At 43.2% G+C, this 23,521-nt stretch overlaps 1 protein-coding gene across 2 annotated transcripts in view; it reads right to left on the bottom strand.

The window, feature by feature from the left end:
- Positions 1 to 2,427: 2,427 nt before the first annotated feature.
- The window catches only part of Trim66 (tripartite motif containing 66), a 48,891-nt gene continuing 27,797 nt past the window's right edge, over positions 2,428 to 23,521 (bottom strand). Inside the window, exons 9-20 of one of the 2 annotated variants that reach the window (XM_013028761.1) lie at positions 22,508 to 23,412; positions 20,134 to 20,292; positions 9,591 to 10,112; positions 9,239 to 9,431; positions 7,543 to 7,603; positions 6,858 to 7,032; positions 6,265 to 6,554; positions 5,469 to 5,595; positions 4,616 to 4,690; positions 3,806 to 3,958; positions 3,199 to 3,417; positions 2,428 to 2,487 (exon numbers count right to left, since the gene is read on the bottom strand). In XM_013028761.1, the coding sequence (XP_012884215.1) occupies positions 2,428 to 2,487; positions 3,199 to 3,417; positions 3,806 to 3,958; positions 4,616 to 4,690; positions 5,469 to 5,595; positions 6,265 to 6,554; positions 6,858 to 7,032; positions 7,543 to 7,603; positions 9,239 to 9,431; positions 9,591 to 10,112; positions 20,134 to 20,292; positions 22,508 to 23,412 (2,939 nt within the window). Of the gene's footprint in view, positions 2,488 to 3,198; positions 3,418 to 3,805; positions 3,959 to 4,615; positions 4,691 to 5,468; positions 5,596 to 6,264; positions 6,555 to 6,857; positions 7,033 to 7,542; positions 7,604 to 9,238; positions 9,432 to 9,586; positions 10,113 to 20,133; positions 20,293 to 22,507; positions 23,413 to 23,521 lie in introns of both variants that reach the window. The other variant, XM_013028760.1, reaches the window with a different exon arrangement.

Here is a 23,521-nt window from a genome sequence, read left to right as displayed (position 1 = left end):
TCGTAACTAAAAGTATTGGCCATAGGTATTTGGAAAAGCCAGGGGATGAACAATGTCGTAGGATAACCAGTCTAAGGAAGGTGTGATGGCCTAAGGCCTCAAACGTTTGTAGGAAAAGACACCCAACTTCCCACCCCTGTATACTCAGGTGCCTAAAGGAAGCCTATCAACATGCAGGATCTCTACAATGGGAAAGGAATATGGGGCTCTCTACCACATTGCCAAGATCCCAAGCCAGGAACTTTATTGATAGAAGAAAAACAAGGTTTTGTTTTTGTTTTTGTCCAGGCATTTCTCATTAAAATATGGTCTACAGCTGATTCTGGGAAAAGAGCTCAATCATGTTTAAGACTACCATCCCTCATTGACCAAACACCATATAGCTCACTCAGAGGTAGTAGGAATCTGGGCCACACAAAGGAAAGATGGTTAAGAGCAGGAATTACTAGGGGAAGTACAGGAAGACCTTTGCCAAACCAGTTTTTTTTATGCAAAGATGATACTTTCAGGGATCATTTCTACTGTTCAGAAAGATTTAAGAATTGAGAAGGAAATGACCAGAGCCAAACCAGAAAGTCATATCAGCCCCAAAGAGCAAGGACTAAGGCCAAAGACTACCTGACCAGTAGTGCATTGAAGACTTAGTGCCTAAAAGTAGATAGTGAAATTATGGAAACCCATCTACTTAAAAAAGCTTATAATATGCAGCTGAAAAACCATCAAGTCAATGGGCAAAGTTGGCTATGAAGAAAGGTGATGTTAACCCTAATGAAGAACAAAATGAGTGGTACAATTGACTCAAGAAAAGGGAAGAAATGCTTTCTAGTTAAGATACAATTTCTCGTTAGCAAAGACCCTACAAACAAGAACTTCCTTAAACTGTATCATAAAACTATGACCTGAGACTCTTCCAAAGTTAGTCATGCCATGTCAGGACTAGGAAGAACTATCTCAAGACCAGGCCACTGAAATGGCAGGTCTATAGCTTCCCTAATAATATTACTAAGAGATTCCTCTTCAACCAGGCTATTGCTTGGGAAGTCTCTGACCCACTTGCTCACAAACATTGAGCACAGAACATGAAGATCCACCTGAATGCAAACTGGAGCTCCTTTTACCATGGCTTCTTTTTCCTGTGTTCTCCAAGAACTAAGGCCCTAAAGTTACTTCAAGTTCACCAAAGGACACTGGTGGCTCCTCATCTTTGAATTTCAGCCTTCTCAACCTTTGACAAAACTTCCTCTAGGACTGCCTAGGCCTGTTGCTGTGTCCTTCTCCCATCTCCAGAAACAAACGTGCCATGGAGTACTGGATTTTTCTAGGCTGTGGACAACCTAGACGCAGGCTAGTAGAAGGACTCACTTTTGATCTTTGGCTGTATGAACATGAAGAGGTGGAAAAATAGAATCTCTATGCAGGAGGAGAGACCCAGCAGAGTAAGCTGGTTCTGGGTCACTCTCCTTACCCAGCAATCTCTGTGCCAGAGGCAGCTGCCTCACAGTTCTCCCAAGCAGGGATCAGGATCCTTGGGATCAGGATCCAGAAATCTGGATGGAGATGATGAAGGTGTGGCCACTGACAAGCACAACAGTCACTTCAAGGAAGGCAAGTTAAGACACCAAAGTAGTGCTATGGACCCGAAGTAAGTGGCACAGTGGCAGATTTTGAAGTAGATATCTTCTTGATGCAAGTGAAATCTGAGCCAGAAGATGTAAGTGTTCTCAGCAGAGTCTCCCACCTCAGACAAGAATGCATGCCACCCAGAACACTTTCCCAGCAGCCACCTAAGTAAACCTCAGAAAAGGGAGTCAGAAAAACAAATACCCTGAAAACCATTTAAAACCCGAATAGGCATCAACTGAGACCTGTGGCCTCTAGATGCCTCTATTATTCTGCCAGTGACAGGTACCTCTGTCACAACAGGACAAGCAAAGGCAAACAGTGACAGTCTTTGGCTGTTCTGGGCTAGGGATCACAGGCCTTCCATAGATCCACATATGTCCAAACTTTACTCCCTTCTTGCACCCACTTCTGAGCCAGGAGGAGTTCAGACATATGCACTACTCCTGAGTCCTGGACACTAAGAGGTGAGAAAGGTCTGCTTTCCTTAGCAGACAGAATTCACCAAGGAAACCAGGTGCTCCTGAGCCCAACCAGGTATGGTCTTGTCAAGTGGACCCTACACATCTGATTACTCTGGCAATAAGGAACACCTCCCTCTTTCCTATTTATTACTGAAATCTTCTCTGTAGTGGATGCACTATGGCTCCCAAACAAATGCTGTAGATGCAAATGGTGAAGAAGAGCACTACACAGCTCGACAAGACTCATTTCACATCCACATTCGGAAGAGAGTAAGCTGAAGGATGAGGAAGAATGGTCAACAAGATGGGACACCAGCCACCAGAGTCAGTCTCCTTCTAGCTCTCATACTTGCGAGATGCTGTTGGCCATCCGAAATGATATTTTCTTTGCTTTTTCATTCTCCTGAGAGGAAAAAAAAAGAAAAAATATATATTTATGGATTAGAATAACCAAATGTAGGATTTATTAACATAAAAAGGTAAGGATCAAGACTGGGATTCTCCAAAGTCAGTGTTTTGTTCTACCCCTTGAATGCAACAGTAAAGCTCACTGAAGTCACTAAGTATCATAAATAACTAGTGATGGCTGGTCACACTTTGGCACAGTAGACTTGACAATACATTTCACTGAAATTTAACAGGATCAAACTGAGGTTTCAGGTCTACACAGGTGGAACCAGCCAAAAGGCCACAGAAGTTCTATTACAATCACTCCCTCTCTTTCCAAAAAAGATTCCTTCATTTTCCCCCTTTAACCTAAATGATCAAGCACTAAAACTAGGTACTTCTCTTCTTATGGATGTCACAACCATTGGACAGTGTAGTATAACCAGCACTGGCTAGAGTAAGGACATCATTTCTCACCCTGATTCTGCTGCTAATTTTCTAGGTGACCCTAAACAAGTACCTCTCTTCAGCGGTAACCAGAGTTGATGATTCCTGTAATGCCCTGTATTCCTTCTAAGCTAAGGGAATGGAAGTGAGGGTTCACTGTCACTAGTAGCTATCTAGGAAGCTCCACTTCAAGTTTCTCTCTGTACCTATGATTCCAGTGCCCCCTGCTGCCTGATCACCTACCCACCAGCTATCAACCCAACTGGCAGCAACTCTTTACCATATGTCGTCGCCGCCTCTTGGGTTGGATGCCTTCCTGCATGTAGGGGGGCCATGGGAAGCCCTGGGAGATGGAACAGCCACTCTCACTTGACACTTCCTCAGAGTCTGAGTCTTCCTGCCTTGGTTGGGCAAACAGTTTCTCTGGGTAGATCTCCTTCAACCAGCCTTCAAAGAACACTTCCAGGCAGCGTCCAGCCTCTGCAACCTCTGAATCAGGCTGACAGGGCAGAAAAAAGGGGTGATATGATCTGTTTCTACCAGCCCATCTCTTCCAAAACACTCCTATTCAATAATACAAAGCCTGGAGGGCCTATCCTGGGATGTCTGGAACTTGGCATGACCATTTTGGCAGCATCTATTAAAGCAGAAGTGACCTCACGAGGTACCCAAGTTGTATAGTCACTCTGTCCTCCTGAGACCATGCTAAGGCCAAATGTGGGAGAGAGTTTTTAAATACTTGGCAGATTATATCACAGGACTCTGCTCCAAGTTCCCCCTAGAAGCCCAGGACCAAACATACCCCCACCTTGATTCCACCCCGACCCAAATACGATAGTCTTGGGGCAAACTGGGAAAGAGGAAAGAGGAAAACAGGCAAGACATACATAATTGAACTTAGCACAATTCCAGAACATGAGGCGCACATCTGATACCACTTCCTCTGGAGTAGTATAGTGAGCTGGGTCCTTTTTCTGCAGCTTCCTACGGATGATTGACAGGTCCATGGGCCTCTTGATAATCTGGTAATAATGCCGTGCCTTGAGGAAGGAGAATAGGGAAGGAGACAGCAAATGAAGAAGGGGGGGGGGCGGGAAAGTGTAGGTATAGATAAGAAGAGAGAAGAGGCAGAGAATAAGGTATAATATAAGTGAAAGACCAGAAGAAAGGCAAAGATGAATAGCAAAAATAAATAAATAAATAAAAAGAAGATAGAGAGAGCCGGGTGCTGGTGTCTCATGCCTGTAATCCTAACTACTCAGGAGGCTGAGATCTGAGGATCACAGTTCAAAGCCAGCCAAGGCAGGAATGTTTGCATGACCCTTATCTCCAATTAACCACCAGAAAACCAGAAGTGGCACTATGGCTTAAGTGGTAGAGTGCTCACCTTGAGCTGAAGAGCTCAGGGATAGCACCCAGGCACAGAGTTCAAGCCCCACAACCAAACAAACAAAAAAAAAGAGAGAAAGGAATAAAAGCAATGTGTCATTTCTAAGTTAGGTATGATACAGTAGTTGTAGTGATAGGAAAGAGAGAAGCTGGAGTGCCTATGGCCTATCATCCACAAACTAATACCATCAATACATCCAGCGGCCATGCCCTGGGCCAACCCTTGGTATTACCATAATCCTGCCCCACAACCTAGGAACTCTAAGTCTCTGGACAGTAACAGACAGAAACAGTGAGGTCTTCCTCACCAGAGGGCTGACGGGTTCATGGAAGGGCAGGCTGAGGCTGTTGCAGCACAAGGACAATACCAGCTTCTCACACTTCTGCAGAAACAAGGATTAGCAACAGTGTTACTTGGTTCTGGACCTAGCTCAACAAGAACTAAAGATAGTGATCCTGATTATCTGACTCTGTCCCACAGAATTCCAGCCACATACTAAGGGAGTTGAGACATCCAGATCATAGAAAAACTGCTGTGAGAAGGAAAATCACCCAGACTTGAAACAGGTCAAGTTGTCAGGCATAGCTTAAGATAGTTTAGATCTTAAATGTCTCCCCAAATCTCACATGTTGAATTGAAAGTTTGGTCCCCAATGCAGCAGTGTTCAGAGATGGGACCTTTGGGAAATGACTGGATCGTGAGGGCTCTGACCTCATCAATGGATTAATCCATTGTGGATTCATAATTGAATGTGTTATTGGAAAGAGTGGAACCTTGAAGAGGTAGGGTGTCTAGTTGGAAAAAGCAGATCACTGTGGCATGCCCTTAAAGGGTATATTTTGTCCCTGGCACCCATTTCTGTTTTGTGGCCACCATAAGGTAAGCAGCTCTGCTCTACCCTACACATTTCCTACTAAGATTTTCTGCCTCACCATAGTCCCAGACAATAAGTAACTATGAGGATCACAGACTGAAACCCCTAAAACTATGAGCTCTCCTTCTCTTCCAAAACACAGCTTTCCTCCTTTAAGTTGATCTTAACAGTGATGGGAAGTTGACTAACACAGACAAAAGAAAGGTACCCAGAAGGGCTCTCAAACTCTGTGGACACAGGAGGTGGCTCCACATAGAAAACCTCACTCCTAAAGATCCCTCCTTACCTTCTGGTCATATATGCTCAGGCCAGGAGGTGCCCGTGCTCCAGGCTGGGTATAGCGGGCATTCTCACAGTCATACTCCATCTCAGGCTGTGTCAGGCTTCGGCACAAGGTACACACCCAATCTCCCCTGCATGGGCAGAGGGAGCCATATTAGGTCTCAGAACATTGGTCAGGGTACTCTTCCCTGTCCCTCTGCCCCAGAACAGGAATGAGAGGTGATGGTGTAGGAAACTAAGTTCCTAACCCTGCCTCCAAGAGAATGGCTTCCTAGCCACAAACTTAAAAGTAATTCAGTAGCTCAAGATTTAGTAACCAGGTGCTGCTGGCTCATGCCTATAATCCTAGCTACTCAGGAGGCTGAGATCTGAGGATCACGGTTCAAAGCCAGCCCAGGCAGTAATAGCCATGAGACTCTTATCTCCAATAAACCACCAGAAAACTGGAAGTGAAACTGTGGCTTAAGTGGTAGAGTGCTTGGCTTGAGCTGAAGAGCTGAAGGACAGCACCCAGGCCCAGAGTTCAAGCCCCACGACCAAAAAAAAAAAAAAAAAGATTTAGTAACTCCAGAAAAATAGGAGTTAGGAGAGGCTGGGCAGGAGTACAGAAACAAATCTGTGCTCATAAAGAACCTAAGAACAGAGGACAATGGGAAGCAAAGCAGATTTCCAACATCTACCTGTCTGTGTGTAGAAGGCACACTACTGTAGGCCTAGAGATCTCCACAAACCTGGCCTGGAACAATAATATAATCCAGGAAGGTAACTGAAAGCCAGGTGATAACCCGGGACTGACTCACCCTGGGAAGCTGAGCAAGGCTGGCACATGGCAGGAAAGGTGGTATACTTTGGGGCAGCGATCACAGCACAGCAACTCTCCCCCATTGAGACACACAGCACAGAAGTCCTCATTCTCTATTGGGGCTGGGGGACCCTTTTTGCTACCAGGAGTTCGAGAAATGAGACGTTGTTCTTCAGGAGATGTGTCTTCTATCTCTGGTGGTCGCTGTCCAGCCAGAGATGTGACAGTGACCTTTCTTCCCCCGAGACCTGGGGCCTGGATGGCATCAGGAAGGCTGTTCTGACTGACCTTGAGGAATAAATAAGTGAGCAATTACAGCACAGTTCCAATAAGCTGCTGAGGGACAGGGGAGAGATGACAATCACTGAGCACTTGCTATTAGAACCTTCTACACCAGGACCACAAACCAGTCAAGACTCATGAATGCTGGACAGTTCATTCCTGCTGCCCATCTCCTTTGCAGGACAAAGTCTGCAAAGCTATAACCCTCACTCCAAAAACCCAAAAGCCAGAAATCTAGCAATATCAGAGAGAAAGGAGAGGCTCCTTACACAAAGCCAAGGCTTAATCCAAGGCAGAGAAAAGTTATACCTTAATGGACATGCTGGAAGACTCAGTGCCACACTCAATAACAAGCAAGAAACTCCCATCCTGCTCATTCTTCTGGGGTTTCAACTTGAACACAGGCATTTCTCCTGAGGAAGCAGCACAGATCTTGAGTCGCTCCAGTCGCACATAGGGAATCTTGGGCTCATTACTGCAAGCTCTGTGGTAAGAGAAAAACGTGCGTTTGATCAGGAGCCTTCTCTGGCTCTAACCTCTAAGTCAGGTTCATCTGCAATTCTATACCTGAACTATTTAAGACATTCTCAATTCAACCCTCTACAGATCCACATCCAGCCTTCCTGATGAGCTCTACTTAGTCAGACCCTGTCAGATACTGGGAAACCTCCAGTCAAAGGAGGGAAGGGTACCCTGTGGAGTGAGGGTTGCACACACAGCATGTGCCTCACAATGCAGAATCGAAGACATCCTACCACAGTTAGCTCAGGCATCCAACCACATAGACCCCCACCTGAAGGTCTAATTGAAGAGTTCAGGTTCAGGCAAACTTCTGCTTTTAGTTTAGTCATCAAAGATGCGTGCTCCCTGTGCCAATCAGGTTCAAGCAAACTTCTGCTTTTAGTTTAATCATTAAGGATGCTTGCTCCCTGTGCCAACCTTGCAGGATCAGAAGTTGAGGGTGGGGAGGGAGAGGCTGGCTAAAAGTCTTTACCTGCTTCTCTGCTTCTCTTTTGTATCCAGCTCCAGTGCTCCTTGTTCAAAATTCTCATACTCTAAAGTAAAAGACAAATAAACACCTGTGATATACATCCAAGACAACATGTTCTGTCATACCTTCTACTCATTTGTGAGGTTCATTCCTTTGACTACACATCTGTCACACAATTGTTACCTACACTGTAATCATTCATATTAGTGACAATCCTACCATGGGTTTCTTTTCTAAGAGAGAAGAAAGGGCACTTTCTGTCAAGGGTAGAGAATCCTTTCTTCTGCCAAGGGCCATTTGGTTATTTCTAGCATCAGAATTATCAGTACAGGCAGATGGGTCCCAGGCAACAGATGAAAAGCACACACGTCTGTCCCATCATGTACCGAATGGTATTGTGGGTCTTATATACCAGAACATCGAAGGCTCCAAAAAAGATTCGCCATCCCTGGAAGAGAAGCATACCTAACAGAGGTTTCCCACAGGTATGTTTTAAATCAGGCATCGAGGACCCAGCTTCTCACCTTCAAAATGAACTCAGAAATCACCTGTTCCCAACAGGATATCTCACCTTCTCAGAGAGGTTATTCTGAGTAGTCTACCTATTCAGCTAAGTGCTAAGATTCTAGCATTTTCTGAGAATCCAGCTCCCACTCTGTGGTCCAGAGGCTCCAGGGAGCCCTGCATAAGACAGTCTGTACAGAGGGGTATCGGGCAGGGGTGGGGCAAAAAGAAGGAACATGGACCCACTGTGTATCAGGCGTTATCCTTAACTGTGTTCCTTTACATGAGCAAAGAGTACAAACTAACTACATAAAATGCAGGGTTACATTATTGTACATACTAAGAACCAATAATTTTTTCGTTGATCTTTTTAGTCAGTGTGAGGAAAAAAGGAGAAAATGTGTTTCTCTTATTTATTAAATGTCTATAAAATAGACTGATAATTGCAAATTAAACATACTTCAAATACTGAATAGAAAAGGTCGCAAATGATCAGTAGATATTCAATTCCTAATTACTCAACTAGCCCTTGCCATCCACAGTAGGAAACCTCTAGTCTAGCTTAGTTTAAGAAGGGATTTGAGGAGCTGAGAAGAAAATCAGAGTTACCTCCAAAGGTCCAAACTCTTTCTACTATGTGACACAACACAAATTCACAGTATTGCTGGGTACAAGGAAAACTCTTACTGCTGCAAAATAACTTACAAAGTGTTTTCAATATAGCTATTTGTCCTAGTAATCTATGAAGACAGTAAAACTAATCCTATTTGTAAAGAAAGAAACCAGCTCTTGGTCAGGTGTCTCACCCAGGACCAAATGAAAAAGAGACAGAGTTGGTATCCCAACTAAATCTGTCTGACTCCAAAGTCAGAAATGCTTTCTACCTATAATACTGTTAATGCTAGCCCTCTTGGGATGAGTTCTTCTTGGTCCCCTTCTATGAAACTTGGAGCCCTGGGACTTTTGGCATGCAGAATGTTGTAAGGAGACTACATGGACCACCCTGGCCATGGTGAAGGAAACAGAATGGTGAAAGTCACTTCTGGAGGAGACAAGTGAATTTAACCTCAGAAAGATGCAGTGTCCCCAGGCTTTAAGCCTGTCTGTCCACTTCTGTCTCACCTGCAAGTGCTGAGTCCATTTTCTCAAGTCTTTAGCCAACATGAAAAGACAATCTGCTTTACCTGAATCTCACCTTTTGGGTCCTGGTACTGCTGCAAAGCTGTAGCGGTGCTAACTACTGGTGCCACAGGAAGTTTTTTCACAGAGAGGTTGATTGGCTCCTCTAGTTCTGAAGAGATGGCCAAGTCTTTGGGCACATCCAAACTTGGGGCTTTGGGACCTTGTCCCAATGAATCAATGAAACGAGTAGAATCTTCACTTTCCATCTTTCAAAAGTGAAAAGTCAACAGGAATGAAAAGAATCAATTGTTTTGGTCATCAGTGTTCTCAGAGCTGTTAAGCTAAAGCCAGAATATGACCATCAGTGGCCAAAGATTGCCCAGTGACAAGCAGAGGAAGTGTAAAGGCATTTCCCTGGGACTTACCTTACATAGGGCATTGCCCATGGAGGTATCAGCCCCATCCCTGGGGCACAGGCTTTCTGAAGTTGGGCCAGAGCCAGGACTGGAACTGGATCTACTGTCCAACTGTATGTCTGAAACTGAAGTTATGTTCTGCAGAGGGTAAGTGGTCAGACTTGGCACAGCCTGGGTGTGAGCAGACAGTAGGCTGGGCCCACCTTGACAGTGATCACTTGCTAGGCTTGTGATAGCCTGTGGAGAATCACTCATCAGGTTGGGTGTGGACTGGTATGTGCCACGCACAAGGTTTGGTATGGACTGTAGATGAGTGGCTGTCAGGCTTGGCATGGTGTGGCTCTGAATACTTGAAAAGTTAGACACCGTTTGTGGAGGGCCACTTCGAAGGCTTGGTACTGCCTGGGGCGAACCAGCTGTCAGACTGTTCACGCTGTGGATCTGTGGCTCTAGGGTCCTTGCCAGTCTCGTAGATGACAACTCCATCTCCAGAGTGTTGGAAAATCCCATGATGCTCATGGAAGTGGAGTGCTATAGAAGCAGACAAGAGTAGAGTCAGGGTATTAAGTGGGGATATGCTCAGATTCCACTATGGCTTCTGCAAGTTGGATCAATGAGGCACCCCTCCTCCCTTACCCAAACCAATGCCAGGCCCCATCAACCTGCCTCCAATATCTCTCACCCATCTACCAATTCCTCTCTACTAATAGTGCCTTAGTCTAACATGATTTTCAATCTCCATAGACATCAGAAGTGGCAAAATACAATATTTCTCACTGAAAAATACACATCTGTTCATATCATTCCTATTCATAAAACTCTGCAGTGCCCTCCATTATTCTTAGAATGAATGAGAAAATGCTAAATAGCTTCCAGGGCCTTAATGACCTATTTCTTACCCTCCTTGGTAACCACAGCTCGTACACCAATGCTCTTTTTATTCTCTGGGCTCCAATGCCTTAGACATGGTCTTCAGTTCCTCCTACTTCACCATAGCCTTCACCTCTTCTAAACAGACTGCCCCATCTCTGTGGAACATTTTTTTACCCCTGCCCCCTGTCCCATTTATCTTTCAGAACTCAATAATTGCCAGTTTTGCAACAAAGCCTCTTTCATTCTCTAGCCATGACTAGACTCCTTGCCTTTAATGCTCTCATAATGTCTGGTCCTTGCAATTTTGTTTCATAGCACAATCTGTGATGCCATTTGATTAATTTCTGCTTTCCCTATGAAATCATAATCTCCATCAGGACATGATTTTGACTCTTTTGTTTACCTCCTATATTCTTAGACCCAAGTACAGTGCTTGAATGAATTATAAGCTACTAAACATTTTAAAACAACAATATGTGACTGTTCTACAAATCTTAAGCCAAATGAACAGCAGCTTAGTTCTACTAACAACAGAGACTGAGTCTCCCAAAAAATGATTATTTTTATATGGCTTAGTTTATTGAGAATTTATTATATACAGGGCAATTTGCCAAGTGTTTTACATGTACTGCTTCATTCAATTCTCAGAATAACCATTAAAGGGTGAAGGTTAGAGAAATCGTCTATATAAACATTTAGAACAATGTATGCTATATTGTTCTTTGGGAGATTTAACTGCTTAAAATGAAGAGTTGCATTAGTGTGTGAAATAACAATAATTTTTCAGATGGCCTTTAGTGTGAAGAAAATGTATTTATTAAATGTATACAAAAGAGACTGATGGTTATACGTCAAACATCCTTCATATATACAAACAGCTGCTTCTACTGCTGGTGCTATTATTGTTGCTGTGACCCTAGTTTTGCACTTGAGAAAAACATGACTCAGAAAGGCTTCAAAGATTTTTATATTTCTTTAAAACATAATTTTATAAATTTCCATTTCTCTTTATTTGTGGTTGTATATAGAAATAAAACACATTGTTATGTCTTGATATTGTACCTTGAGACCCTACTAAAATCACTTCAGAATTTTTTATGCATTTCTGTGCACACAAATCAAGTAATAGTGACATATTTCTTTCATACTCCATACACACTATCAGGCTAAATAGAAGTAGCAATAGTAGCCATCTTCATTACATTCCCAATCCCACAGGATCCTTTCACTGTTTTACCACTAGTACACTTGGGATTGGCTTCTCATAACTTTAGGATCCAGACCTTTGCTTCGAAGGCCACATTCTTCCAAAAGCTGACTGCCTCATTCCTTTCTCTCTGTCTCATCCTCTGTCCTTCAATTTCTTTATCCTTCACTCATCTGTTTTCCTTCCTTTCTTCCCTTCTATTTTTCTTTCTTGTTATCATCTTTCTCTTCTCATTATTGTTAACAGCCTGTAAAAACTTATGTTGCCAAATCTTTTTTTTTTTTTTTTGCCAGTCCTGGGGCTTGAACTCAGGGCCTGAACACTGTCCCTGAGCTTCTTTTGCTCAAGGTTAGCACTCTACCACCTGAGCCACAGAGCCCCTTCTGGCTTTTTCTGTGTATGTGGTACTGAAGAATTGAACCCACAACTTTATGCATGCTAGGCAAGCACTCTACCACTAAGCCACATCCCAGCCCATGTTTCCAATTTTTAACTCTCAATTTTCATCTACCCATAGTAGACATTCAGAATTACATAGATAATTCTCAGTGACATCTTTGCTGCTAAGCATTAATCCATCTAGACTATCAAACTAAAAATTATCAGGCTGTATGTCACAAGTTATGCTCACAAGATAAAATCTCCAAGGTCAAAATGCCACATTAGGGGTAGAGATCACAACTCTCCTGTCCTAATATAGGATATTATAATAATATATTATATATATGATATATAGCATATATTATATATATGATATATAGCATATAATATATTATATATAAGATATATATCATATGTTATATATGATAGATAGTATATAATATATATGAGATATAGTATATGTGATATATATCATATATTATATAATATACATTATAATTATTTATATTATATATCATATATATGATATATATAAACTCTCCTGTCCTAATAAGTTATTGCATACCATGAGATGTGAGTTACTGTAATAATAAGGGAGAGAAAGATATATATACAGTAAGCCATGGCAGCAGTGTGGAAGCTATCTCACAGTTTGTTTTGAAGTGATCCTGCTTGATCTGCTCCCCTAACACCCAAAAGATAGCCTGAGGCCAGTAGTATGTCCTGAGAGACTGAAGGATAGAAATTAAATTCTTTCATCTTCATATCTATAGGCAATCACAAGGAGCTAGTTATATAAGGAGGTGGTGTGATGAAGCTCTGCTTGTTGGAAGAAGCTTCTATGGGAGAAGAATTCAGTCACAGTTATATTAGGAAGTCAGTCCCAGCCCCATTTCTATAGCCTATACAAACATAATGGCATTTCTGGAACCTGCATTCATTATGTGCTATTTCTAATACTTCAACTAGCTCTCTGGGATGAAGTGCTAAGTAAGTGTGTGTGTGTGTGTGTGTGTGTGTGTGTGTGTGTGTGTGTGTGCGTGCGTGTGTGTGTGCGTGCGTGCGTGTGTGTGTGCATATGTGTATGTATACTGATGTCATGTATCATATGAGGAATGCCTCTATACTACTCTGCTGCCTGTGGTGCCTCACATAGAGTTCAGCTGCCAGTGGAGATGATAGTACCTGTCCTTTCCAGAACCCAGGATTGGTCAGAGATCAAATGAGAGATGGTGAAAATGTACTTTCTGCTGTAAAGTCTTACAAGGTTATCACTTATACTTCTAGACTGTGTAACTGATACCTTGACCAGAAATGGGCATTTTCAGATTTACAAGTGAAATCAAACTATAATCTAGTTCAGAGAAGAAGTCAAAATGCCAAATTCATTCACTAACAAAGGAGTTTAGATCATATTTAGGGAATAAGAGGAGACTATCTGAGCCTAGGACCCACTCTCTTGGCCAGGTGTGATGGTTCCTATCCATAGTGACAGCAATCTGGAGGATGAGGCAGAAGCCAGCCTGGGCTAAATAGCATGACCTGGTCTCAAAAAAAATCAAAATAATCTTCTCATACCTCCCCCTTAGTTATCACCTCTTCTATTGCTCTAAAGTCTCTCCTTCCCTAAACACTCTGTTATTTTATCTGCCATCTGTCTTAATTGCCTGAAACATCTGACTTGACATCTTGCCTAAGCTGAGACCTCTCTACCCTCCAAAAGCTTCTACTAGTCATCTATCTATGCATCCTTCAACCATGTGACCTGTCTTCTGCTTGACTTATTACCTGCTGTTCTACCCCTTTCCACTGTATCAACTTTAGTCTCTTTCTGGAGTTCAATGTATTGACAATATAGTTCCCAATGTTTGCCATGTGATGTTGTCAAAATTTAGAAAGAATGGGAAGGGAAACTAAGACACAGAGTGATTATCAAGATTTCTAAAATGTATTAAGGCCCAAGAACAGGAATCAAGAGTTGGCTCTGAAAATCTGCCTGCTGGGGCTGGGAAGGTGGCTCAGTGGTAGAGCGCTTGCCTTGCATGCCTGAGGCCCTGGGTTCAATTCCTCAGCACCACATAAGCAAAAAGAAAAAAAGCCAGAAGTGGTGCTGTGGCTCAAGTGGTAGAGCGCTAGCCTTGAGCTGAAGAGCTGAGGGACAGCGCCCAGGCCCAGAGTTCAGGCCCCACGACAGTACCCCCCCCCAAAAAAAAGAACATATACCCAGCAAGCTCAAGACCTTGCATTCAAACCCCAGGGTACTGCCAAGGAAGGAAGGAAGAAAGGAAGGAAGGGAAGAAGGGAGAGGGAGGGAAGGAGGGGAAAGAAAGGAAAAGAAAGAAGAGGAGAGAAGAGGAGAGGAGAAGAAAGGAGAAGAGAAGAGAGGAGAGGATACTAACTAGATAGATACCTGAGTGTTGTTTATGAGTTCATGCAGGTTATAATGCCTCAGTTTTGTGCCATCTAGTCTGCTGCTAAACCTTTGCCCCAACACATCTGGTTTCTGGGATTTTCCACCCTACTGGTTAAAATCACCAAGTCTGACTACTATGTAAATGTACAACAGAAAAGGGACAATGACTTGAGGGTTTTGTCTTAGAAATACACTGAAGGCCTTCACTTGAGTTGAGGAAACAGATAAGCAAGGACAGAGGTAAACCGCTTTGTGAATTAAATCCTTGAAATCCTTGCGTGCTTCAACACCTTCAAAATTAGGCATATTGCTTTAACCATAGATCTTGAAACAGCCCAATAAGATGGATAAGGGAAGAGACTAACATTTGCAGTAATTGGTTTCACATTCTGAGTTTTTAATAGCGAAGTTATTGCTCTTATTGACAGTGAATACTCTTCCATTTGAATGAAAAGCTCTCAAATTAATTGAGGCTATTTCTATGGATGTAATGAACATGGATATATGCCAAATGACCAATGTCAAATGAGAAAAGGTTCATGGAAAGTGAAGAAGTAAGAAATATGAAAAGTTTCTGGTGGCCCTCAGATCTGAGGAAGACAGAAAATTAGAGGATCCCAGAGTCTGAGGTAGAAGGAATAAGAAAGTAATAAATAAGATTCTGTAAGTCTGAAGTAAAAACCATATAAAACTCTCAAAAATCTTGGAGGCTTAGAATTTGGTCAGAAGTATTTTATCCAGGCTAGTAGAAGAAACTTACAGTCTGAGATGGTAGGGTTTGTTTTCTCATGACCAGAAGACCTAAACAAAGAGCTTAGGTTTGGTCTGGAAAAGAAATCAAGATAGAACTGAAAAGACAGGTTTCTCAGATGTTACATTCAGGCAGTCAGACCTGACAAGTGTTTGTCTGGATGGGGCAGAGTAGATCCTAGTACAGTTCTGCAGGTTTCTGACCAGGCCATAGAACAGACTCTAAGAAAGCTTCACCAGGCCCTGGGAATATTCTCAACAGTTTCAGGACCAAGTTGAGTAAAAGACTGTTGCTGAAGTTGAGTATCCATGATCTGGTCTTTAACAGCGTATTTGGAGATAGTAAAAGCAAGATGCCTAGTATTGCCTCACATATACCAGAGTTTAGAGAATGAGCTCAACTGAGTCATTTCCCAGCTCCACACTTGAACTTCCTCTTCCACTAGCTTATGTAAATTTCATTGAGCTATTATAAAGTTAAGAGTTTGGGCATCGAAAAGTGATTTGATAATGGTAAGTTCTGTCCATCTGAGTCATCATCCTTTATTGTTCTGCATCACTCTTCCTAATCTGAGTCACAGGAATGCCTACTGCTTCTATGTCATTTAATGGAAATACATCCCAGACTCCTCTTAAAGCCAAGAGCATCTTCCTTAAAGTCTTCAGTGGAAGATCTGGAACTGTGCTATGCAGTAGTGGAGAGCTTTCTCTTGTAGATGATGCGGAACTCAGATAAGTTATCTAAGTTGCCTATGGCTTTGACTCCATGATAGAGCTCAAGAAAGCAGCATGTGTATTTTCAGCAGTTGACCAGTTCCAAAGTATGAGAAGAAGCCGTCAAAATGTCTTCCATTTCACTAGGGATATAAGGAAGTTCTGTTGTGGAGTTGTGACCTTGAGCCAGGAGGGGGAAACTTGGGCAACAGCTTTTGCCAGAAAAAAAAGAAGTCAAAATTTGTTTTAAAATATCTTGCTAGATACCAGGAAGGTGGTAGGACATGCTGCTGAGAAAGCATAAGTCTCTAGAAAACCCATTCTAGAACTTCCATGTCTGATTTTCAACTGTAGTATGTTTCACCATGAACTCACTTAGCATCAGCTCTAAAGTCCTTGGATGCTCTGCTCTAATGAAGTCCTCCTTGTCGTAATACAGGATTGTCGCTTAATACACAGAAAGTTGCCTTGTGCCACAGGTTTCTCTTACAGCACCTTTCAAGTAGACATTTGATTTTCCTGGTACTCACAGGATAGGGAGTGGCTAAAAGCCAACATACCTTAACCAAATAAACATAACCAAAAGCAAAAGAGGCTGGTCTGAAGACCTCTACCCAGAAGGCCTCAGGCTATTTCAAAGATTATCAGGTAGGAAATTCCATCAGGTGAGAGACCAAAATACAGTCCTATTTCTCCCACTGAAGTATACAAAAAGAGGCAATTTAACCTAGTTGGTGAGCACAGGGTTGAGTTAGGACCCATATTCTGAACTTAACATTGCCCATGGTCAGTGTCATTTAACTCTTAGAGGGGTCACTTAACCTTTCTGTGTCTCAGTTTCCACATCTTTCAAAAGGAAATAAGAAAGTATCTTCCTCACAGTATTGCTAGGATAAACAAAGAGATAAAATGGAATTATCTATGTAAAAAAACCTATTTAAAAAGTAAACACACACATACAAAGTATTATTATCATTATTCTATGATGAAGTATTCAAAATATTTAGTATTCTCAAGCTTCACACCTCTGCCCTATCCAACCAAACTTCAAAGCAACGAATTTCCTCAAAAAGAAAGTTGAGCCAGGCTCATACTTGTAATCCTAGCTACTCAGGAGGCTGAGATCCAAGGATCGCAGTTCAAAGCCAGCCTGGGCAGGAAAATCTGTGAGACTCTTCTCTCCGATAAACCACTAGAAAACCAGAAGTGGTACAGTGGCTCAAGGTAGAGCGCTCGCCTTGAGCTAAAGAGCACAGGTACAGTACCCAAGCCCAGAGTTCAAGCCCCACAACTGACAACAACAACAACAAAAAAGAAAGTCGACATTTTTTTCTTATTTCAATAACTATCTGTATAGTTCTGTACCTCTCATTGTCCACACAAAGGTTCCCTGGGCCAGGATGACAACCTTAAAGCTCCTTTATCTGGGAGTCCAAGCCTTAAAGAAGTCTAGAAACCATCTGAAAAGAAATACCATCCTACCCTCCAAACTTTGGCATGAGACCCCCCAGTCCCATAAGGGTCACAGATGCTCAAAAAGTCCCCAGGACTTTTACTAACCCACTGCCAAACCTGCAGCCACACAGAGGACCCTATGGTCCAGCATATTCTGACCTCTAAAGCAGCTGTCTTCTAGTCATCTTCTAACATATCTTCCAAGGGAGAACATCAGCAATTCAAAACTTAACTTACTCCTCCCTATAAATATTTTTTTTTTGTTTGGAGTTTGTTTTTTGTTTTTGTTTTTGTTTTTTGCCAGTCCTGGGGCTTGAACTAAAGGCCTGGGCACTCTCCCTAAGCCTCTTTGTGCTCAAGGATAGCCCTCTACCATTTGAGCCACAGAACCATTTCTGGCTTTTTTGAATAGTTTATTAGAGTTAAGACTCTCACAAAACTGACATCCTCAAATCTCAGCCTCCTGAGTAGCTAGAATTACAGGCATGAGCCACCTGCACTCTGCTTACAAAATGTTCTTTTCCCCTGCTCCCATTCCAATGAGCCAAGAGAGATATGGGTGTGGAACAAAAGGACTTGTTCTTGAAATCAGACACTGAGTCTAAAACTCTTGTAATCTGATAGCACTTGAAATCTTTGCTTCCTCTTCATTCCTAGGACAACTGATTAGATTCGAGTTCCTATTTCTCCTCTGTACTATTCTAGTATACTGCCAAAGTGACCTTTCAAATTTAACTCAGACCTTTCTTTGCTGAAAATCCTTCAGTCATTTACCCCTGTCCCCAAGTCTGAATTCCAATTGCAAATTCATTGTAAGGCTTTCCAGTCAGTCTTGTTCAATCTCCAGTGTATCTCCTATTCCTAATAAGCCAAATTATCTGAAACCCTCCATGAGCCCCAGGCTTTCTTTCACTTTTGGACCTTCTAGGTTGCCAATTCCTTCTAAACTAACTTATTCTTCCTTTCCTTCCTTCACTAATGCAACTTCTTTCTCCTATTTCAATTCTTGGGTTTGTTTTGTTTTGTTTGTTTTTGGTCAGTCGTGGGGCTTGAACTCTGGGCTTGGGCACTGTCCCTGAGCTCGTGATCTCAAGGCAAGTATTCTACCACTTGAGCCACAGCACCAATTCATTTTCTGGTGGTAAACTGGAGACATGAGTCTCACAGACTTTCCTGCCCAGTCTGGCTTTGTACTGTGATCCTCAGATCTAAGCCTCCTGAGTAGCTAGGATTACAGGTGTGAGCCACTGGCACCCAGCCTTCTCTTTCAATTCTTAACTTCAAACCATGTCATATAGTGTTTTATGAACCCTCTCTCCCAGAGTTAGGTGCTTCATTGGCTCATACTCCAAAGATTATCTCAGCACTTTATCATGATTAATTGTTTTGCTTGTTTATCACTCTTGCCAGACAGTAAACTCCAGTGTGAGTCTGACTTCTTTATCAACCAATGTATGAAGAATGTTTGCATGTGAGTTTTGTGTGTGTGTGTGTGTGTGTGTGTGTGTGTGAATGAATATATAAATAGATGCATGATGATCTTAGTATAAGAAGTTAAACCACTGAGAGTTAAACCACAAAAGAGCCTATTTACAGCACCGCTGGGTGAAATCATTTTCAAAAGGATAGGACAGAACAGGTACAGACAAAAGGCCACTAATATGAAATGGCTGATCAGATTTCAAGAGTCATTAGGAATTTCCAAATTAACCTTTCATTTTGCCACTTCTTCCTTTTCTAAACTCTATTCTGTAGTACCACAGAGACTGACTGATCTAAGACATGGTGGTGCTATTGGGAGAACCTGATGAGCAACTAGCAGAACTGGGCTTGCAGAGCCAGAGGGGTACTATAGGGTTAGAGAATAAGGTGGAAGGGTGAAAACTGGCTGATAGAGTATGAAGAGCAGGACTGTGTGGAAGTACAAGGAAGACTAAGGTAACAAGTTTGAGAAGAAACAGGATAAGTAGAATAGGGTCACAGTACCCAGGCAGGGTTGAACGCAGATTATTACAGTACTAGGTTCCAGCTAGGAGGAGGACAGGGCAAGGCATATAGGGTATGGGTGAGAGTTGAGAGCTGAGTAGTTGTGGGAGTCTGGGTTACTGCCAGAGTGAATGAATACTTCCACCAAGAGGGTAGGTGAATTGATAGGAAGGTCTCTGGATCACCATCTTCCGAGACGTCCCTCAGCTATCTCTCTTCAAGACAACCTGTTGACAACCCACTCAACAAATTCCATTGATTCAAATTCTAATGCCAACCATTTTTCAGTGGGGGAAAATATTTTCCCTATTTTCATTTCAGAAAGGAAAAGGGTTTAGCTTTGGATTCTAAAAGATTTCATTTTAAGTAAACCTCAGCTTTTTCTTCTGCTAGCTATGGGCCCTGGACTTCAGTTTCTTAGTTATAAAATGGCCCCCCTCATAAAACTGTTGGGGGGATTGAGACAATGTTTGTGAAGCACCATACATAGTCCCAAACAGCAAATTCCAGTTAATCTATTCTCTTTTCCTTTCCCCTTAGACAATACATGAGCCCCGCAGGCCCTATGATAATTGTTTATTAAGGAGTGCAGATAGAGGTAAAGAAGGATCTGTGCTCCTAATTCACTAGGACAGAAGGCATGAGTCAGGGCTCTGAAGCATCCAGGGATGGAACAGGGATACTCCTCCCCCTACCCTGTCATCCTCATCCAGGTGACTGGGGTCTTTGCTGGTTGAGGGTCCCACATCAAGGAGAGGAGACTGTGTTAGTACCTTTCTCACCACATTTGGAGAGGAGTGCTGGGTGTTGTTATCCATTGTGGGAACACTGTGAGGAGTTTCCTCCCCAGCTGTCTGGGGCAAGGAAGTAGTAGTCTTGTCAAGAGGAAGAGCTGGCTTTGGATCCTCAGATGCTGGAGGCTCATCTGTAACCTAGAAAAGAATTGGGGTAGGTTTCACTACAGCAGCAGCAAGGGCCAGTGCCCACTGTATCCTGCCCATTTGTCAGGACCTATACATTATGAAGTGTTTACATTTTTTTCAAAAAGAAAAATAATCTTAGGCTAGGGGGCATAACTCAAATAGTAGTGTCTACTTAGTATGCACAAGGCCCTGAGTTCAAACCCCAGTACTGTCAGTCTTCCTAAGAGTATATCCTCATATGACAATCTTACAACAGAATCCAAACCAAGCATTCTGAGCTAACGCTGTCATAGTCACTTTAATAATCATAAAATAGGGTCCTTTTGTTGATTTGTCTTTTGTTGTTAGTTTTGCCGTGATGGACATCAAAACTTAGATCTGATGCATGCTCGGCAAGTACTCTACCACTAAGCTATATTCCCACCCCATATCAGAGCTTGTGGCTCTCTATGAACCTCAGACACTTCTGTGTCATCATAGGGATTATCCTACACCCCCTCTCAAAAGAACTAAGCCTCAGGGAACAACATTTGAAGCATTATCTGAAGTTGCCAATTATAAAGCTCAGATGTGAAGCTTTATCATTTTTAGGAATCAAAAATGGTCTTTGAAGATGTAACTGTAATTATAGATTTAAAAAAGACAATTCTGCGGAAAAAATGAGAAGGGGTAGATCAGGAAAAAGAGAAAAGCAGGATCTAACAATGAAGAGGTGGAAAGCAACAAAGACTCCAGAGATACAAACCGTGCTTTTTCAATAGAGAAAACAGAAACAGCATCCAATATTTCCCTAAGGAAGGCTAGAGGTGTAGCTCAAGTAGTAAAGTGCCTATCAAGCAAGTACAAGGACCTGAATTCAAACCCCAGTACAACCAAAAAGTAAAAGTGAGACAATACCCAATAAGGAAAGACTGAGGCCTCTTTTCTGTGGTGTTACAAAAAAAAAGTCAGCAGAAGCTGGGTGCCAGTGGCTCACGCCTGTAATCCTAGCTACTCAGGAGGCTGAGATCTGATGATCGCGGTTCAAAGCCAGCCCGGGCAGGAAAGTTGGTGAGACTCTTATCTCCAATAAACCACCAGAAAACCGGAAGTGGTGCTGTGGCTCAAGTGGTAGAGCGCTTGCCTTAAGCTGAAGAGCCCAAGGACAGCGCCCAGGCCCAGAGTTCAAGCCCCACGACAAAAAAAAAAAAAAAGTCAGCAGAAGTGGATCCAGGTCTCAGTTCTCCTTTTCAGCACTGTGTGATCCCTAGGCAAACTGCTTGACTACTCTAACCCACATTACTTATACATGGTAATGTTGACCAAACAATGTTGCTGATGAAATAATTTGTACATATAAAATGTGCCTACCTTAGTAGACTTGAAATTGTTAGCCTAACCTCCTCTGCCTTAGGAGCCACTCCACTATCATAGGCCCTGCTGTAAAGTGTGGCCTTTCCTGAAATCCAGTGACATAGGCCTTTCTCTAAAACTAGCTGACTCAGGCCTTATTAGATGACATAGGCAGCTGCAGCCATAAACCTTAGCCCTGCCACAACAAAATGCCCCACTCTCACACACCTCACCAACTTCACATTGCACACAAACCAGACTGCAGAGTACTCCCTGCCTCTAGTGAAATTCTCCACCCCCAGCCCCCTAGCCATATAAACCCCCTCGCTCAAAGACAAGTGCGGTCCTTGTCCAGAGGGTCAGCCTATAAGCTTGCTGACAATAAACTTTGCTGTATGTGACTTGGTGTCCTTGTAGTCTTCTGAGATGAGGCTTTCAGAAACAAAAATTAAGTTTACCCCTGTGCAGTGTGAAAAAAGTGATGCCTACTAGGATCTAATACATACTCTCCCCCTACACCTTGAGTTCTCCCCCACTTCCCTCACTGTATGCAACTTCTAAGTTCCAGCAAGGAGTCTGGGATGTTACAAAGATAAGAGTCAACCTTCTTTTGCCATGGCACTGGCAGGAGTCCCACACAGCTCAGAAAGTGCTTGCTATGGACAGGGCCAAGCTAGGCCACTCTGGAGAGTACTGATTCCAGAACTCAGATCTATGTTAGGATTAATACTATGTTCTTTGTAGCTTTGCTGAGCTAGGAGTTGAATCTATGGTAGTTCTGAAATGTGAAGGTTCAGCTCAAGACCACCCTAAGATGAATAAGCTGTTTCATGTATCACTCTATAACCAAGGACACAGAGTTCCCTGAACATCCTAGTCCACGGCAGCTCACCTGTAGGGTGTCCTCCTGACTCTGGGACTGGACAGGTGCTGGCTGCCTCACAATGTAGTTGATCTGCCCCACAATGGTTTGCTGAAGATGCTGAGGTGATTTGGTCTGACTCAACTGCAGGCTGGGCTGCTGAGCCTGCAGGAGAAGCTCCAAGTCCTTCTGCATCTCCTCCAGCTCAAACTTGTGGTGCATTATATCAACATTCTGGGAACAGGCAGGCCCAGGAGGGTTCTCGTGCTGACCGGAAGCCAGATGTTGGGATGGAGGCAGAGGTGGGGGTGGCTGCTGTGGGGGAGGTGGGGGTGGAGGTGGCGGAGGTGGCAGCTGCTGCTGTGGCTGTTGCTGAAAATGACTGAGCTTCAGCTTCTGGTGGTGGCCAAACTGGACTTGGATGGAGGGTGCCTGTAAGGTGGACTGGGCATGGGCTGCTTGCTGAATGTCCTGTGGGGGAACGATGCACACTGGCTGTGAAGTCAGGTGCTGCCCTGGCCTCTGGGGTGTGCTCTCTTGCTCTGCAGAGGGCTGGGTTTCTAGCCAGGGCTGCATCAGCTTGGGAGGATGAGGACTACAGGCTAGTTCCTTCTCCCTGGGTAGCACAGTCGGGCACTGCAATGACCCTAGCTGGTGAGGCATCATCTCAGAGGGCTGCCTAAAACTGTGGGCCGGATGGATACTGGGTGGGGGGACCTGGCTTTTGAGAGAAGACGAGACTGGGGAACAGTGGGAGCAGCATACAGATGAGGAACATAGTGCTGAAGGTTGAAACTTGTGTGAGGGGTGACTGAGAGCCTCTTGCTGAGCCACTGGGGACCGGTGGCTTGGATAAAAGGATGGAGGTCCCTGTAAGCCCCCATAAGCAGTGGTATCTGTGCGGGACAGTTGTCCACCTTCAGCAGTTATGCAACCTGGAAATTCAGAGGATAGAAATGTTCTCAAGATTATGTACAATTGTACTCCTCACTCCCACTACTTCTTGCTTCTAGGACCAAAGGACACCATTCAACAAATGTGTAT

This window comes from Dipodomys ordii, unplaced genomic scaffold, assembly GCF_000151885.1.
Source record: "Dipodomys ordii isolate 6190 unplaced genomic scaffold, Dord_2.0 Scaffold113, whole genome shotgun sequence".
NCBI classification, from domain to species: Eukaryota; Metazoa; Chordata; class Mammalia; order Rodentia; family Heteromyidae; genus Dipodomys; species Dipodomys ordii.
The sequence above is the reverse complement of the archived record's forward strand: the minus strand, read 5'-3'. Positions and strand labels throughout refer to the sequence as shown.